The sequence below is a fragment of the Calidris pugnax genome, unplaced genomic scaffold (genome assembly GCF_001431845.1).
Source record: "Calidris pugnax isolate Ruff unplaced genomic scaffold, ASM143184v1 scaffold219, whole genome shotgun sequence".
NCBI lineage: Eukaryota > Metazoa > Chordata > Aves > Charadriiformes > Scolopacidae > Calidris > Calidris pugnax.
In genome coordinates, this window is record NW_015094507.1 from 33,831 (window position 1) to 52,396 (window position 18,566).

At 43.2% G+C, this 18,566-nt stretch overlaps 1 protein-coding gene across 5 annotated transcripts in view; it reads right to left on the bottom strand.

Moving 5' to 3' along the window:
* Window positions 1–8,589: 8,589 nt before the first annotated feature.
* Window positions 8,590–18,566, bottom strand: part of PLEK (pleckstrin) — a 62,215-nt gene continuing 52,238 nt past the window's right edge. For 4 of the 5 annotated variants that reach the window (XM_014964535.1, XM_014964536.1, XM_014964534.1 and 1 more), the window contains 7 exons: window positions 17,014–17,195; window positions 15,727–15,818; window positions 14,811–14,995; window positions 13,461–13,565; window positions 11,574–11,657; window positions 10,452–10,521; window positions 8,590–9,747 (listed from right to left, as the gene is read on the bottom strand). In XM_014964535.1, coding sequence (XP_014820021.1) covers window positions 9,608–9,747; window positions 10,452–10,521; window positions 11,574–11,657; window positions 13,461–13,565; window positions 14,811–14,995; window positions 15,727–15,818; window positions 17,014–17,195 — 858 coding nt within the window. In that variant the 3' untranslated portion in view covers window positions 8,590–9,607. The remainder of the gene's footprint in view (window positions 9,748–10,451; window positions 10,522–11,573; window positions 11,658–13,460; window positions 13,566–14,810; window positions 14,996–15,726; window positions 15,819–17,013; window positions 17,196–18,566) is intronic. The other variant, XM_014964537.1, reaches the window with a different exon arrangement.

Here is an 18,566-nt window from a genome sequence, read left to right on the forward strand (position 1 = left end):
TAGTCCCTCACCCTTCTCCTCGCCCAGCCTCCTCTTGTTACCTCCAGCGTCTGTAACTCCCAGACATTTATCCCACCTTCCTGCTCCTTTTCCTGCCCCTCTGCTGTCAGTTCTCATGTATTTGTCTCGGGATACCGTTTTAAAATAGAATAATTATTCTGGCATAGATCCTGACACACAGAGAGCTGTTTCACTGTAGCTTCTCCCCATTCTCGTAGGAGTGTAGGAATCACCCGTACCTGTCACGCCTCTACCTCTGTCCAGGACAGGTGGCTGTGACTCCTCAAACACACCAGGAGTTACACACTCAGCTCTGCCATTAGACAAGGCCAGGACCTTTAAACCAGGAGCAGATGCTGGAAGTTTTGCATCAAAATCCTCACAGAAAGAAAAAAAAAAAAAAAAAGTATTTAAGTACAAGTTCTCATGAAAACAAAGCTTGTTTCCCCCTGGAGATTTTATACATCAATTCTGGTCTTCTGCTCCCCCACATTCTCCCCCTGCACCACCTCCTCAGCCTTTCAGCTCTGCTGCAGGCTGGATGTTCTCTCTTCCCTTCAAAGACCAGCGTCCATCGCTCCGACCAGCAGCACTTCCCACACCAGCTGCTTTGGGCTCATCTCTTTCCCCTCCTACCTGCAAGCAAAAACCACCAAAATGCCGGTGACAGGAAGACCACCCTGGTCCCTAAATTAGCACCAGTGCATAGATATCCATCTCCAGAGAGCATCCTCAGCAGCTGAGGTCATGCATGTAAACCCCAGGACAGGCACCAGAGATCCTCTCACCTACGTGGCTGGTGAAACCCTTTTTTCACAGAATCACGTGGGGTTGGAAGGACCTCTGGAGATCATCTAGTCCAACCCCCCTGCCAAGGCAGGTCCACTCAGAGCAGGTTGCACATAAACATGTCCAGGCAAGTTTTGAATGTCTCCAGAGAAGGAGACTCCACCACTTCCCTGAGCAGCCTATTCCAGGGCTCTGCCACCCTCACAGGAAAGAAGTTCCTCCTCATGTTTAGGTGGAACTTCTTATGATCAAGTTTGTGCCCATTTCCTCTTCTCCTATCCCTGGGCACCACTGAAAAGCACCCAGCATTACTGAAGCTCACTGAATGCCCACTGAACTGGGCATGACTTCAGTGCCCAGCTCTCTTACCCCTGATTTTTTGAGGAAGTGAAAAGTTCTAGTTTAGCAAGCCCCGGCGACCTTCCTGCTGCATTCACACACCACTTCTGCCCTCCTACTCGGAAGGTGCCCGAGGCGCCCATCACCCAGGCATCCCGTCACCCACACAGCCTTCCTGCCTTTCCCTTTCCTGCCCACTCAGCTTTCCTCAGGTGGAGGCCTTTGGAGAGGAGCTGGTGGGGTGCAGAGCAAACAGCACATCCTCCACCCACACACCTCAGCTACGCAACGGGGACTCAAACCGGCCAGGTTTCTGGGATGGAGAAAAACCCAAAAAGTTTCCCTGCTGCACAATATGAGCTGCTGCAGACAGCTGGACATCAAAATGCCCGGCACTGAGGCTCAAGGTCAGGTCCCCCCTGAGGTCAGTGTTTTATTTCTGCTTTCCCAAAACCTCCAGCAGCGTTTAGAACCTTCCTCACAACTGCTCAGTGTTGCAGTGCCCCATTTCTGAGGGGAGGAGCTCACAGGGTGGCTTTGCTTCACCACGGGGGCAGGATGTGGCTTCCACCCATCGCCATTACCAGTCAGACTAGGTGAAAAAGAAAGCACAAGATGTTTTAATCACTGTCGACTTTTCTTCATTAGACCACTCCAATTTCAAAGTGATTTTTTTGGTTGGTTTTTTTTCCAAGAGGAATATTTCTCCTGATAGACAGGCACTACCTTTTCATGTCTGGAAGGTTCCCAGTGACAGAGTTATTCCAACTGAAGACAAACCAATCAGGCTCAGGATTGGGATCAGCTGCTTCAGCCCACCAGTGCCGACAGAAGGGTGATAAAGGCACAAAGACTGGGGGGATGTGGGGTGTGGTAGTGGGTTTTTATCTCCAAATTAACTTGGGTAGAGGGATATCAGACTCCTAAGAGCACCCTGACATTTTGTGGCTGTTTTTCAGCTTATTGAGAGAAGTCTGTACCCGAAACTGTGGAAGAAGTCACCTGCTGCAGTTAACACTGCGAGTCAGCAGCAATTTCTCATCAGCACAACGCCACCAAGAATTGGGGGTTTGTGGTGTGTTTTGTTGGTTTGTTGTTGTTTTTTTTTTTAGACCCCAGTGCTAAGGGCTAAACCCACTTCTCGTATACTGATAAACCAAAAAAAAACCCCACTCTTCAACTGTGGGCAGAAGGAGGAGAAGGAGAGAGGTGATGCACAGCAAACTCAGAGGTCCCAGGGGACCTACCAAGACGAAACCCCAGAGGACAATTCTACGTACCAGCAGAGTTTCCCCTGAAGCCCCCTCCACCTCCTGGGGATCGGTCCTGTCCAACACTGCCACCCATGTTTGTTCAAAACAAACAAACCAGCTGCCCTAAACCTTTAATCCTAACAGGAGACAAAAAGTTGAGAAAGGCAAAATATTTTTGGCAGCAGCCTTATCTAATAAAGCTAATAAATGAAGTATGACAATACCCTGTAAGAACTTTGTTCAACTGAGGGAATGTTTTCAATAACTACCACTATTTTTCCATCCCAACGCTAAAGAACAAGAGTACTGTACAAGTTCAGGTAGAAAATCCTAACACCTAGGTTTTGCAAGATACAGCATATAGCATTTGACAGTATAGCCAGTAACAGAAATGTGCCTCAAGTTTCATCTAGTGCGGCTAACTAAACTAATCAGCTTTCCTAATGCACCTTTATTCTTGAACATCACTAATCTGTATACAGTTTTATCACTAAATTATACTCCTCTAATGTGCAGCTCTTATCAACACAGGCACTTGGAGATATTAAAGCTGGGGGCTCCACAAATGCTTAAACAGAGAGACCACAATGGCACTGCATGCCCATGAAGTAACCAAACATCTACATATGGCACGTAGGCATGAGATTAGTGGAAGTTTTTGGTGTTCTAGAGGAGTGACTAACGACCACGTGGTGTGCTGTAGCACATCTGAAATGCTTCTCAGTGTTTATATTTATATACCTGAGTTCCATTCCATGATGCCTAAAAAGCAGAGCCACAAACTCTTTTTATAGATTAGGAAGTTTAGGTCAAACAGCTTTAAGAAGGAGGAGGCAGCGTTGGGGGAAGAGGAGAAAGGGGAAATTGCAGCTGTAGCTTGGGAAAAAAAAAGCCTTAAGTAAAAATATCAAGCTAAAAAACCCCACCAACCTTATTTCACCACTTACGTACCAAGATGATTAAATATTTCCTTTTATTAATCAGAAAACCACACAGAGGCGTTAAACACCTGATATAAAAAACTCTTTCTATGATTCAAAAATATCTCACACGTGCATGTTGATGTTGTTACTGCACTTTCACCATCACACACGAGGGAGTCACGCAGCAACTTAAGCCTTCAAAAGCAGGACACCTACACACACACAGAGCAGAAGCACTGAAGGACAAAAAGAGATCATTTCTTGGTTTTCTTTCGATATACTTTAGTGCTTTTCAGACTTTTCCTTATGATGTGGAAGCAGGCACGTGAAAAGACTGAATTATCCATTGATTGCTATAATTGATACTCTATCAGCCTGCAATACGTTGTTCTTGTATATTTCATAAAGGGACTAGTGGCAATACTCTTAAGAAGAAAGTTCTCCATGTCCTTTTAATACCTGGGTTTGAGGATGGGGGAAGATTGGGGTGTCTAGTTTGGATTTTTTTAGGTTGTTTCTTTTTTAAAATTAAACTAGTCGATCCCCAGTTGTTCCTCCTCTCCCTTGCCCAGTTTGGTTTATTAATATTCAAGATTTTGGTGAAAGACGTACTGAAGGCAAGTTTTGAAAATATACTAACATAATTTCCCTCCCTTTCAACTGCTAGAGGCAAACATCCATCAGTTCCATCAGCTTTTGCCTTCGATTCCTTTCCTCACTCATTCTCAGTCATCTTTTAGTGAGAAAGAAAGACAGGGAAACGTGTTGCTCTGGCAAAAAAAGGCAGTAAACGCAGGGAAGGTGAAGAGTTTTCCTCCATCACACTTACAATGGAAGTCCAATGAATTATGAAAAGCAGCATTTTCCTCAGCTTTCATACACAGTTTTACTCTCCCTTCAACCAAACTGAAAGGTAAAAGAAAATTAAGCAGCCTACAAGAACCAGAAACAAAGTGTGAAAAGCCACAGTTTTGATTCTAAAAGCAAAGCAGGAAGTCCCATGTTCTAATCCAGTTAAAAAAAAAAAACAACAAACCTCATTTTGAAGCCAAATGAGAAGCTCTATTTCAAGAAGTCTCACGAGTAACAGCAGAAGAAGAACCTTGTTTTCAGTCAGAGACTTTTCAAAGGTGTTTTTCTGTTTGCTTGGCTTGCAGATCACCAACCCGCTATTTTAAGAGGCGAAACAGTTCCTAAAATACCTTTGAAAGGTGCTGAAGTAACCACATTCAAATTATTCTTCAGGCGGCGGATTCATACTTCAACTCGATCACCTTCCCACACAACAAAAACAACTCACAGACACAGATGGTGGCTCCCTCCGGCATTCATTTTGCGCATCCAGCAGGACTACGTCTGGTTTGAAGGCTGAAGCTACCTCCACAGAGCTGGCCAAAGACACTCTCCTCCTTCAGGCTCCAAGCCGGTGGCTGCTGAAGGCAGGTGGGAATGCTACAAGGCTCCCTCGGGCAGCTGGACCATGTGCTGTTGGCAGGCAAAGTCATCTGGAAAGGCACCAGGCTCCACCGGTCCTGTCTCCACCCTTTGCTTTTTAAGTTGTCTTTGTGCCACAGGAGTAACACAGAAAGATATGAAATAGATACGTTATGAACCATGATCCTGAGAAGCTGAGAGGAGATTAGAAAGTGAAAGACTCCCTACTCACCACCAACATTGGTCACAAGGAGCACAACTCAGATTTCCATCTTGTGTATTGATGTTAAAGGACAAACGTCTGACGCTTTACACATCAAGAACTGCTCAGCTCACAGGAAAAATAATATCACAACACAATTACTTAATTGTATAATCTGAAAGCAATCTTTCAAACCAGAGGCTGTGAGAACAGCCTTGCGTATTATTTTTTTTCCAAGAACCTCTTGCCTGTTGTGGCATATTCTTAACATGTAAGAGCATGTATATTCCACTTCCATTTACTTTAGGGCAAACTCAACATAGTATATTTACTTAAAAATTATTCAAGTAGGTAGGCTAAAGAACTTAGGACTATTTATTACACAGCACACATGGTTTTCGCAGCCTGCCAAAGCTATCAAACCCCAAAACACCTCCAAAAGGTGGCTGGTGAGAAGGGAAGAGGAGAGCACACATTAGCCAGCAGGAAACCCAAACGGGAGTGAGAAATTTGAATTTGAAGTCCAGCTTCACATCTTCTGCTGGGCACAGAAGTTTCTACTGAGCACTATCAAACTTTGATGTATCAACGAGAAGCTCACAAGCAAAAACATGTTCACTTTTCAAGACACAAACTGAAGGCACCCACAGAAATACTGACTCCCAATAACCAGCAGAGGACTGTTAGCTACTCATTTTGGGTTTTAAAGTTCCTGCTACAGCCCCCTACAGTTTTAAACTGTATAAACAGAAAAAAGCCCCAATGAAAAACCAGCCAAAAAACCCCAAACAAAATTAAAAAAAAAAACCACCACCCTGGTACAACATTTCTAGTGCTCACCAAAAAAGGTAACAAGGGAAGTTTTCAGGATTCTTAGTTTTAGTGCTACCCAAGCCTGAACTCAGAACAAATACAGACACATTACAAACAATAAAAAGCTCTTATCCAGAGCACTGTGAAGCAAGTTGTTTAACCTTAAAATGCCTTCTAAATATTTGAAACCAAATTAGGGGATAAAAACCAAAAGGGAAATAATTAGCGTTTAACATTTGCAATGAAGTGAAATCTAAGACAAACACAGAAGGAGTACTACTGCAATGATGAATTATCTGCAATATTGCACTCACAAATACAAATAAAAACTTAGTCTAAAAGAGGGATTTGCCAGTACACACTAGATCGTACCTTAGAGGCCTTAACTAGTTTTTTTCCTCTTTATGAAAGAACTTTGGTTAAAGATTCCTCAAGAAAGCGGTCCATTACTAAAAACACATCATCAGTAGACCTTTAACATTGTTAACTATCCTGTCAATATAAAAGCAAAGACAACACACTGCAAAAACCACCACCAAAATAACTACATTTAGCAACAAAGGAATACTAACTTTACCCTTCAGAAGGAAGCTGCAGTTTAGGGAAAGCAAACAGCTCTTAGAAACCACTCCTAGAAAGGTTGTTAAGACATAACAACCTCCACATGCAGCATTTATTGGACTGTAAGAAGCAGCAACACCTGTGGCTGAAAGCTTGTAAGGCTGTTGCAGTCCTCATGGATGTTGGTTTTTTTGGTGTGTTTGTGGTTTGGTTTGTCCTGTTTTCTTTTACACCGTGGAAGAAGGAGCTCTGTGGCTACAGAATTGTTTTTATGAATACATGGTTAATGAATGTTCCTGAAAATCTGACTGTAGTAAGCATGCAGGCAGCATTCCAGAAAACTGCTCAGCCCAGGCAAGTCAAACGTGAACCTGAGAGGATCTTTATAGTAGATTGTATCATACAAGTCTTACAGTAATTGAAGATTATAAATACAGTCCTTATCCACAGTGGTTTATTTTGCTGTCCTTTCGTCTACAAAAAAAAGACTAATTCATGTTGTAAGTAAAAAAGGAACTGATGTTGTTGTGCTAACTGCTGAGTATGTAGAAGTAGTGTGATTTAAATAGTTAGAAGGTGAAAACAGATGGAGGAAGCATGGCCCATGAAGGTCTGCTCTTCTGTTTTTCCTCTTTCAATTAGTAGTTCCTTGTAATAAGCCTGCTCCCTCTTCTTGTGCTACTATTCAGTAAACATGCCTTTTCCCTTTCATGCTTTCCAAGTATGGCCTCACAATCTATGACAGATCTTTTTAGTTGCTTTTTAATACTGAATTCCCTTGGACAAGATCTATTATCTCTAGAAATGGTAGTGATATAAAATTAACCTTCTTTCTTTTCCCATATACAGTCATCTATTACAGAAGTCCTCACCACCTTGTCTCAACTCCAGTAGATCCTTAGCAACTTTCCTGACTCTGTTCAAGGGTTGTGACAATCGTCAGCATCTCACACATGATTCCTGAAGTCAGACTGCTGGTGGCATTCAGGAACCTACTTTGATTTTCAAAAGCACTGCCATGAGTTAGGAAACCAAATGCCTTTGAAAATGAGCCCCATAGTAACCCTGGTCTCCAATTCATCCCTTGCTTGTGAAGAGCTCATCAGAGAGAAAGGTCTGTGAAACATACTGTTTTTCTTGTCAGGCCTTGACTGAAAATGCACTAGAGGACATTCACCCTGGAATGTAGAGCTAATTACTGATGTCCAGAAACACATGAGAACCTGACTAAAAGGAAGACCAGTTCGGAGTCACTCCCAGTACCAGTCTCAGGCAAATGAAAACATTTATAACAGGAAATGTGGGTAGGGTGGCATCAGACGTTCTTCCAAGACTTCCAATTTTCCCTTTTCCGCCAAGAAGCAGACACACCTAAAAACCCTCGGGATCTGTCTTCACAAAAACTACCTGTAAGGTTAGAGACCCTGTTGATAGAGTCTGGTACAAACATCATAGCTCTTCCACAAATACAACAACTAGCATCACCTACCAGAGAAAATACCGTTCATAGGTGGGCATTTACCCTTGACGGGGTGTGAGGAGAAATGACACAATCAAAGACTGGTAAAACTTTTCAGTTTTATTAAAAATTGGCAGTTGCATCCCTCCTTTGCTAAGCTTGGCAAGTTTCTGTTGTTTGGTTGTGTGGGTTTGTTGTGGTTTTGGTTTTTTTTTTCCCTATTTTCCTGTGCCATAGGATATTTTGTGGTTAGTGAGCTCTGAAAGCAAAAATAAGCAGCGACCACAAAGCAATTATCAAGAAAGCAGGCTGTGCAAAGAGGGTATCTTTTTGCCATGAGTCTTCCTTCCTCAGAATGACAGACGAGGCTTCAGCAGCCCTGTCAGCCTGCGTGAGACACAGGAAATGCCTGCCAGAAGCTGATTTCCTCTGGATGCCTTGAACGGCCAGGACGATGAGGGTTTGCCAGGCTGCTGCCCCGCAAGGCTGTGTTCTCTTTGTGATAACCAACACCAGCACAAAAGACCTCCAGGCTCATCAGCTCAGACACAGGTATCATTAAGCAGAATTGAAGAGAAGCTTTCACTCCAGATTTCTTCTTAAACAGAAAAGGATAAGTAAAGGTATCTTAAGAATAAGGCGTCTTACTAGATCTATGAGCAGAGTTTTAAAAGTTTTGAAGTTTACTTGTGCTCAGAAACATCACTCTGCATCAGGAACGTGCAGAATCTGACATGAACTTGACTTTCAACTCCTGCTTAAAGTTTAAGACTTAAAAGTTTGATACAGACAGTCAAACAAAAATACAAAGATTGATCAGGTAAACTGACCCTGTCAAACAATAATGTTTATTTCAGTTATAGTAAGCGTAACGTTTCATTTATATTACTAAGGCACAGAACCAAGGACTGAGTGTGTTGCTGCAGGTTAAAAAGCAAAACCTAAATGAAACCACTTCAAGCAGTAGTTCAAATAAGTAACCCACGAATCCCTTTCCCTTCTCCTGTGAGATTCTTAATTCAAATCCAGGTCAAATCAGCAGTACGTGACACCCTAGCAACTGTTTTGGAGACCTAAAGTGAAGGGAAACAATGTCCTATTGGACAATGAAGCAGATTCTTGTGGAGAAATTTAGCAAAGTCAAAACCAGGTGATAAAGAAGTTGAACTGAGTGTTTGAAACACAGTGGAAAGAAGCTTTTCCTCATACCACTGTCATTGAGTTTTCTTGCTTTCCATGTGGTATTCCCCTACCTGCCTGCACTCTTCCCTCCCTTAACACTGAAGGATAATAAAGGAGTGGATCAGGCTTCCAAGTGAGTTGATTTCTTTCCTTAAATCTACAGCATTACTTGTATAGGTGAACAAGCAGTAGAAAAATCTGGTGAAGAAGAAAGTGTGAAGTTTGTCTTGGGAAGACATTGAAATGTTTGATTATCTTGAAACACAACACAGGCTGAAGGGTAGGTGACTAGTTGAGTTCCTCACAGTCAGTGACAGGACTGTCCCCTGTTAATGGTGAAATTCTCACTATCAGCTGTGGCAGCAGGGAAAGTACAGCCTTCCCAAGGTAGACTGATTAGGCTAAGAAGCACACACTAGCATGGCATGTTCTATGCTATAATTTAGTGCAATATTACCATAACACAAGCGGAAAAATGTTAGTTTGTTAGTGCCCACTACAGAATTAAAACTTACTCCCTGCCCTCACCCCCGGCCCACAAGCCTTAGGATGCCCTTCTGGATGAAATTGCTTTCTCTTGGTAAAATGCTAAAATTCCCGCTTTTGTTTTGAGTAACTAATTTCAGCTGTCTGTCTTCTTGCTGGCAGATCTTCATTTTCCAGTCCTAGAAACTGCCTGAATTGCTCTGATCCACTCCGTGCGCTCTGCGGATGAGGCTGCTTGCAAGTAATAGTGGATTTCATTTGCCGTGATGATCTCAAAGAGGATGTTGTCAACATCGTACTTCTTGGCTACAGAGAAGAAATAAGTCAGTCAGCTAGGAGCGAATAAAGTATTGTATTTACAACGTTTCTTCCTTTACACACTGTAAGGGGATGTCTTTCCTTTCTATAGGCCTTGCCAGCTACAAGAACAAGACATTTAAGTTCATGTCACATCCAGAATCTCCGGTTCTTTCCGCATCTGCCAGCAGAGCCCACACAGGTGCCCAGATGCCAGACTTTCTTGCTGGGTACGACAGTCCACCTCTCCCATGGAGGGGAGGATGCACGGAATGAGTGTGTCCTGTTCCTTCCAGCAATGCTTAACCATTGTTGTCCCCACAAACTAGTTCTGGGAGGGAACAGAATGTGAACAGTAATAGTCTGTTGGCCCAACCATTTCTAACGTGAAGCTTCCATCCCAATTTCATCAACTAAAAAGAGCAAACTCAGCTTCCTTTTGCCCAAGGCCACTTATCATAACATAGGGATGGTGTCACCCTTTTGACAAATCTTCTCTAGACAACTGAGAAAACGCAAAATTCCCTGTTACTACCTTTACCACAGTATCCTTCTCCAGTAATTAAGACAGCAATAGAGAGACTAGTTACTAGAAGAATTACTGAATCATTGCACGTAAGTTGCTTTTGAGTAAAAAACACTTGTGATTTCAAGGCAGATTGAAAGAATGTACCCAAAACTTATTACACAGCTTATTCAATATGGTTCCTTACAGTCTGGCATATCTTCCACTGCTGACACCACACTGCCTCTCAAGTGAATTGCTCCTAGGGGTTCTTCTCCCTGGTGAGGACATGAAATCCAAATGAAATGCAACACTTCTGAAACTGTTCACATGTTAAAATCTGCCTACAGCTCCAGAATGGAAACACAAACACTTGCTGACTTGGTATGTCAGCTGGGAAACCAGGGGATCCTCAGTCTGTGGGTGACATGGAGGGTGGGGGATATGGTAGGGGGAAGACCTGCAAATACATAGGAAATCTCTTTTGGGCTTTGGAATTCAGGATCTGCAGAGTACTTAGCATGTCCTGAAAAAAGGTACAAGGAGAATATAAGCCTTGTGCCAACGGTAACTTTCCTTTTGATGTCACAGTGAATTAAAAAAAAAAAAGATCAGTTAGAAAAAGGGTAGATCTTAGAAGTATTCTTACCAAGCAGCAAGAGCAGATATACCCTCATTTACAAGTTGGTCTCTTATGCACTTGAAGACTGTGACAGTCAAAGAACGGGTGAAGATGCCTTTTGCTGCCTGAGTTTCAAAGAAGCAGTCCCTATAAGCTGACACAGCCCTTTGGGAGGGGATGCCAGGAGCAGGAAAGGCAAGCTGGGAACAGGGAGGTCAGAAACTCCTCAGCGTTGATTCTCCAGTGTGTTTAGGCTGCCTCTGCCAAGGGGGACAGGCACAGCATAAAGCACCTGTATAACCCATAATGGCTCTGCTCCTGCAGCAATGCAGGATAAAATAAACCCTGTGGGCTGAATCTACCCAAATGCCTGCTTTTGGGGGCCAGGTTTTGTCTGTGGCAATGCTCCTTCCTTTCTTAGGGCAGGGTTTGGCCCGTTAGAACCACATAAGAAGTGGAATGCCATGTCTCAGCCTGACACAGAAAATATCTCAGTTATAAACTGCAAAATGACTGTATTGTGTTCATTTGTGCTTATGACCTAGTTCATTTTAATCAAGTGAGAGCACATAGTAATTCTGATTAATCACATATAAGAGGTGAGAGCACAGTGCAGTGTTACCTGGGGGTATGCAAATACTCCATTCAGATATTTCTACAAGGTGTTTGCTCTAAAACAAACAGGAAAATAAATCAAATGTCTCTTACTCCAGCGGGATCATAGTAGTGAAGATATGCAGGGTCGTCTCTTAAAACAAACTTTCTCACTTTCCAGTTCTTCCTCCGATGTCCCTAGGAAAAATTCCAAAACAGGAATGTTGTGAACTGCTTCGGCTGCAAGTACTTACAGTCAGCTTACCCACGTGAGAGAACGGGGAAATACAAAAGGGAAAACCTGAATATTTTGGACAGGAAATACTAATTGGAGTAGGACTTGAATTGGGCTTTTCTGCATCCCACTGTTTTGCACAATAACTGGGCTATCACACTGCTATCACATTGGTTTCCCCCCTAAAGTGGGCCTACAGGAGAGATGGGGAGGGACTTTCTATCAGGAAGTGGAGCGATAGGATGAGGGGTAACGGTTTTAAACTGAAAGATTTAGATGAGATCTCAGGAAGAAATTCTTTGCTGTGAGGGTGGTGAGACACTGGAACAGGTTGCCCAGAGAAGCTGTGGCTGCCCCATCCCTGGAGGGGTTCAAGGCCAGGTTGGATGGAGCTTTGAGCAACCTGGTCTGGTGGGAGGTGTCCCTGCCCAGGGTAGGGGGTTGGAAATTGATGACCTTTAAGGCCCATTCCAACCCAAACCATTCTGTGATTCTATTTTTTGTACAAAGCAGAACAGAAGATAGGAGATTCCCCTAAATACGTCTTGTAGTCTGGTAGCTGGAACATTCACATGAGGTCTGTGAGACCTGGCCTTAAATGCTTGCCAGAAAGCATGGCTGTGAAGTGCCTTGCAGGAAGGTACCTTGAACTATTGGCAACAACGAGCCACAGGTGGTTCTTTCCCTACAAAGAAAACAACAAAAAAGGCTTATCTGGCTCCAGTACCCTGAAAAGGGTTCCTGGCTGAGAAGCTCCAGCAGAAATAACGCCACCTTCCAATATGGATGCAGATGCCTCATTGCCTGTTTTCAAGACTGAAATGATGGGTGAGGAAAATCTAGGTCTGCCAAAATCATTTTCAGCAGAAGCAGTGACACTTCCAAGCAATGATGTACAGCTCACTGAGGATGACCCAGTCCAGACTAATACTGCTAGAAGACTCATGAATCACTTCCTCTCAGCATTTCAAAATACTCGTTTCTCAATCAGCTACGCTGTTGGCAAGGAAGGTCTTACTAATTAGGCAGACGTGAATGTGACAGTGTAAAAGTTAGCAGAAAGATGTATATCTAATCTCTTCTATTGCTTTTGAGTAATCTGGCTGAGCAAGAGAAATACAAGCGAGCACCACCAAAAAGTTCTTAGGCTCCCAAGGAATATTTTAACAGTAGAGGTTCAGACTTCCTTTACAGAGCTGGTGGTCAAACAGCAGAACAGGCTTTCTAGAGAGGTGACTGATAGAAAGCAAGGATATTACCATGATGTTCACCGTATTGCTTAAAATTATATTGGAAAGGAGGTATACAGTTATCTTTCATCTTACAAATGGGACAGGATCAAACACTAGTGACTGAAAGGACTCCTTTGTTCAGGTGTGCTGAAAAATCCTGTGGAAACTGGCAACTGAATCCAGCTGTGTGTCCAGAGGGACTCTGGATTGGCAGCCTTCTTACCTGACTTCAGTTCTGCATTGTACCAATGACTTGTCACATCTCCTGCTATTAAATTAAAACTATTAATTAAATTAAAACTATAAGCTATCATTTCATAGCAAGAGCAATAAAAATGTTGGGCAAAAGCCCTGCTGCTGTGCTGCAACAAGCACTATTTGTGCAAAGGCACGAGGGACAGAGGTGGGATCTGTCAAGTGTGGAGATGGCATAAGCTAGTTTCTCTCTTCTCTAAAGCTTTTAGGTGCAGAAGAGTAATCTTGTATCCACACAACATCATCCCAATGACAGGATGGAACACGTACAATACTCACCTGTTTCAGCAAACATCCTTGTTTGACTACTATGCCTCTGAACTCTTCTTTCAGGACCACATCATCATCACTAGAATTTCCCTCGCAGAAAAACCCACTGTCTGGCTGTATTACCACAAGAGAAAAATCAGAAGTTACACGACTGCTGCACGGTTATATACACATACAAATGAGACTTCTCTCCACCCTCTTTTTGGCACCCAAAAAAATCAACCCTTTTACTGGAAAAATCTCCCAGTGAAGTTGAGGAGATCTCCAAGATACCATGGAAGCATCTCAGTGTGAGATAGGACTACATCAATGCGTCTCAGGGCATCTGAAGACAGCTGGAGCATCAGTGGATATGTCAGTGCCTCCGTTCTCCCTGATTCTTGGGATCACATTTCCTCCATAACGGACAGGCTGCCTTGATCCCATGAGGTTTTTAAAAATGCAGACAGACAGCAGTTTCATATGAACAGCACAGCCAATACACTCCAGGCTGTCCATCCCTGCACCCAACACAGCCTTTCTCTTCCTCTATCCGTTACAACCATCTAGAATTTGGGGAAAAAAAATGCTTCACCTGGGCTGTCTTCTCCAACAACAAGAACTGCCCTTAGTTTATGAAATTTGCCATTTGCTATAGCTGTGATGTTGTGATGTGTACACTGAGCCCAGGCTGTCTCAAGATCCATGCATCACATCCATTCCACACCGGATAAATTGTGAGGCTACTTACTGAAACCTTACACTGTTCAAATGATGTAAATGTAGGGAACCATTTTATGGCTTGGAGTAAACATCTGTGCTGCCTACTTGTATGACAGCAAGTCAGACACTGATCTGCTGTGACCTCCTCACACCACACTGGTATTGAATCAAACTAGAAACAAGCTGAAAGCAAGCAGAGCGTGCGCACACACTGAGTCAGATTTGACAGCTCTGCACAAAAATGGGTTTGTAGCTTGTGCCACTCTGAGAAGCTCCATGATCATGAATTACTCTCTTCCCTTCCACTGAGTCAACAGGGGAACTGATGGCTAAATTCTGGTTTCTGGTGAAAACATCAGGAACAAAGTCCAAGTTAAATAGAACCCAGCTTGATCTCAGCATTCAGTTCACACTTAGAAGGGTGCCAGAAAAAAATATGTTCTGTCCACAAATATTAAAGTGAGCCAGTTCATTCTGAGTACCATGTAGAGAAAGACAATTAATATGGATCTCTCCACTTCTGTACAATCTTTCCTCCATGACTTTAGAAACCTGACAAGAGGCCTGAGAAAAGCAGAGCATCAGCAAGTCTGAGACAGTAAAAAAAAAAAACAAAACAAAACCAAACCAACCAAAACCCCAGAATACAACACTCACAAAGTAATAGTAGGCATCACTGAGATCTAAGAAGGGGGTGTCTGACAGCCCTTCAGCAGCAGCCTTGGATGTATCTCCTGCAGGCTGTAGGTAGCCTTCGCTCAGGAGGGAAGAGGCAAGCATCAGACCTTCTTTTCGATTTCGGATGGAGTTGCTAGACACCAGCCAGTCAATCACAGAGGCGCCTGGTTACAAAGGAACAAATAAAATCAGCCACAAACCAAGACAGACACAAATAAGCCTAGAAATACACAGGCAACAACCCTACTCTATCTATTCGGCGATATCCTGAAAGATGTTTTTAGTGACAACACAGAAAGCTGATTTGGAAAGATACTTAGGTCATCCAGGTACAGCAGATCTGATTGATGGCAGGGGCCAGTACAACGCTTGAACACTGTACCTGAGGGAGAAGAGAGCTGGGACGAAGGGCTGAGCTGGGAAGCCTTGGGGACAGGGACTGGGGAAGGACAAAGGACAGCCAGGCCTGGAGAGGGCAGTCTTCCAGGCTGCTATGTTACTGACACAGTGCTGTCAGAAAGGGGAGACTTTGGACTCTAGCACCCACAGATTTGACTTGGAGCAGGACAGGAATGGCAATATGTCACAGTTTGTTGATGAAAAAAAATTCAGAAAGGATTAATTCTTCTGGACTTAAATGTTTCAGCAAATTTCTACAAAGATCTACTTCAATCTTTCTGGCACTGCTTAAGTTTCTTTCTCATCTCTTGCTTACCATGAACACTTTCAAGCTTCATCCTTTGAGGACCTCCTATGCTGGTCAAGAAAACATATGCCAGGTTTTCTTTTCAAACTTCCCTGTGCTCTACTGAGCTTAGAGTTGTTTTATCTATCTTTAGCCTCTCAGCCCTGTGCCCCCTTTATTGTATGGAAAAGAGGGACAAGAGGACCTCACCTGTAAAGCAGTGGTTGAACACTTTTTTATCTTTTTCCAGCTTCAACTCCTTTATTCCCTTTTCAGGATCTTTCATTGAGAGGTACAAAGCACTGTGCATAAAAAGAACCACAGTTAGCAAATAAAAAACTCTCACCAGTTCATACAATAAGATCATTGTCATTCACGGGGTCTTCGTGTTTTGCTGGCATATTGATCTCTGCAGAGCTATAGCTTGGCTCCTGATAAATTTATGTTGCAAAGCCCAGAGGCCTCACTACGTCACTGTCACAGCTGCAGGAGCAGAGCAGGGAGTGCAGAGATGACTCACCACACCCCCACATGTTGAGAATGGAAGAACTTGTGGCGACTGTAGTGTGAAGAGGGGGAACACCCATTGCTGAGGCACCTTCACAGGGCCCCACAGCCTCGGTGCCAAGAGGGGAGCTCGCTGCTTTGCTACGTTCCCCCAAAGTCCTTGGCTGAGCAGAAAACCTATTGCTGTGACACCTCCAAAGCCTGCATGCTCTCAGAGGCCCTAAATAACGTCAGTGATCCCGGTCTGACTTCCTTTCTCCCACCCACTTTTCACTTGCTCAGAACTCTTAATTCCTTGAAACTCTGGAATGACAAGAGGGGCAAATATTAAATTGGCCTGTTAGGATGATCCTCTGCTGAAGGTCAAATTTAGCTGGATCTTGGCCCTGTGCAGTTTTACTGTCCTCTATGGAGCACTGCTAGCTCATGTGTATCTTGGTATTTATTTACTGATCACAGGCAAAAAATAAGCCGTCCTTCATTTTTTTAAGTACTGACAAACAGATGGCTTCCTGTCTGTGTCCTTCCTCTCTTTTTTTCCCTTTGCCAGTTCCAAGATCTCTGGCAGGCACCACTCTCCCCTCACTAAAACTAGGCTAACATAAGCGTTTCTCTGGAGAGTAGACAAAAAGTTTAAAATATTTTTGCAATAAATTACATATTGTATTAAAACGCCTCCCCTGGAAGAATTACACTTTGGCTGACATCTCCTTTTGTGCTGCAGTGTGCTCAGAAATCTCCCTTACCAGCAAAATCCTTTGATAAATAAGCATGTTTTGTTATTAAAAATGATCTTCTCAGTTCTGATTGCTAGCTCATTTCTGCCACATTGTGTGGTCTGAAACTGTTAGTCATGCAGAAAGGACTCCGAGGAAAACCAGAGAGGCAGCATGGACAGACATGCTCATAGCTCTTCCAGACTGAGGTTACGTATCTGGCACACTGCCTGAGGATGGAAGTGAACGGGGGAGAAGAGCTAGGAGAACAAACCTCAGGTTGATTGTTTCAGGCAGTCTGATAGACTTTCTTGTGGATTTTCTAGCAAACCTTTGGCCTCCGTCTATGCAACTAATTGCCTTCTTTATATCCCGGACCCAGGCATCTCTCTCCTCCAGGTAGGAAGCTTGAAAAAAGTGGTCCTGCTGCTTGGCTGCAGTGAGCTTGAAGACAAACTGGAACGATAAATGATGTTTTATAGAAGTTACTTTAGTGTAGCCAGTTGATTAACCCAGTCCCACCACGACATACAGCCTACCTGTGCCTAAGGGACTATGGAAAGTGCCTTACACCCACAGTTAAAGCTAAAAGAACACCGAAGAAAAACATGAACAGGCAGAGAAGGTAGCTCACTCCTTTTGTGATTTCAGTTATATCAGTGCTGCTGATTTTTAACTTTTGCTGGGAAGTTCAACACAGCTGAAAGGCTGAAGTGCCCAGCCCCTGCAGGCTTACAGTGGGTGTAAGTGTCTTAACACTTAGAGGTGTGGTCAGTGTGAAGGAGTCAAAAAAACCCCACATGGTGTTGCTCAGCTCCTGATTCACAAGGGGAGAAAAGGTCACAGTCACACTGGAGAGCAGCTGAGCACATTTGCAACCTTGAAGGGCCTGGTATGGAGATGATACATCCAACCTTTGGCTATACCTTATGACCATTACCTATGTAAACACACTAGCAAGAATGGAAAGATTGGATTTCCCCAAAATTAGAAAAGCTCTTTTGAAAGTAGTTCTAAGCAGACAAAAATAACACCAACCTGAAAAAAAAAAAAACCACAACACAAAGTTCACACAGTTTGATCTCAGTAATCTTTTGAATGGAAAATCTGGATCTAATTACTCAGGGAAGAGGGTTTCCACTTCCTCTAAAATATAGTTCCCCATAAGCGGAACTGTAATTTGTTCCATAGTTGTATCTGTATCACAGATGTTCTGACACAGCAGGCATCTAAAAATGACAGGCAATCATTTTCAGCAAGCAAAAATCAGCAAGCAAACTGCATGGCTTTATGAGGGCAAGTAAAGCAGAGACAATCATCAAAGAGCAGAGCGCGGTGAATCTACAGCAACGAAATCAAAACACTGAATGAGTCTCCTGAAGCCCACACTTGTCAATGGCACGTTTCTGAATGTCTCCAACATGCATCTTCCAGGCTGTCAATGGGAAGAACTCTGACACCCTGGCAATTGTGCAGAAGCCCCACTGACTTTCATGGAAGAGAGATTTCAAACTTAAAAAGCAGTGGGTCCTCAGAAATCCATTTCAGACAGAAAAGTAACAATTTCTCATCTGACACTGTTCATATTTCCATCAACACGCACCTTTTCTATTATTCAGTGAAGAGCTACATCCTTAAAAATCAATGTACAGTGCATATGAAAAGCAGACAGATCTCTCTGAATCTCAATATCCACGAGTCATGTTTAACACACCAGATTAACAAAATGAAATAGCAAAGCATTAAAGCAAGCTTTTACCGAAGGAATAATCAGCACTCAAAGTCAAAAAGCAGAGAAGCAATGCTACTGAAATGCTAAAGAGGAGT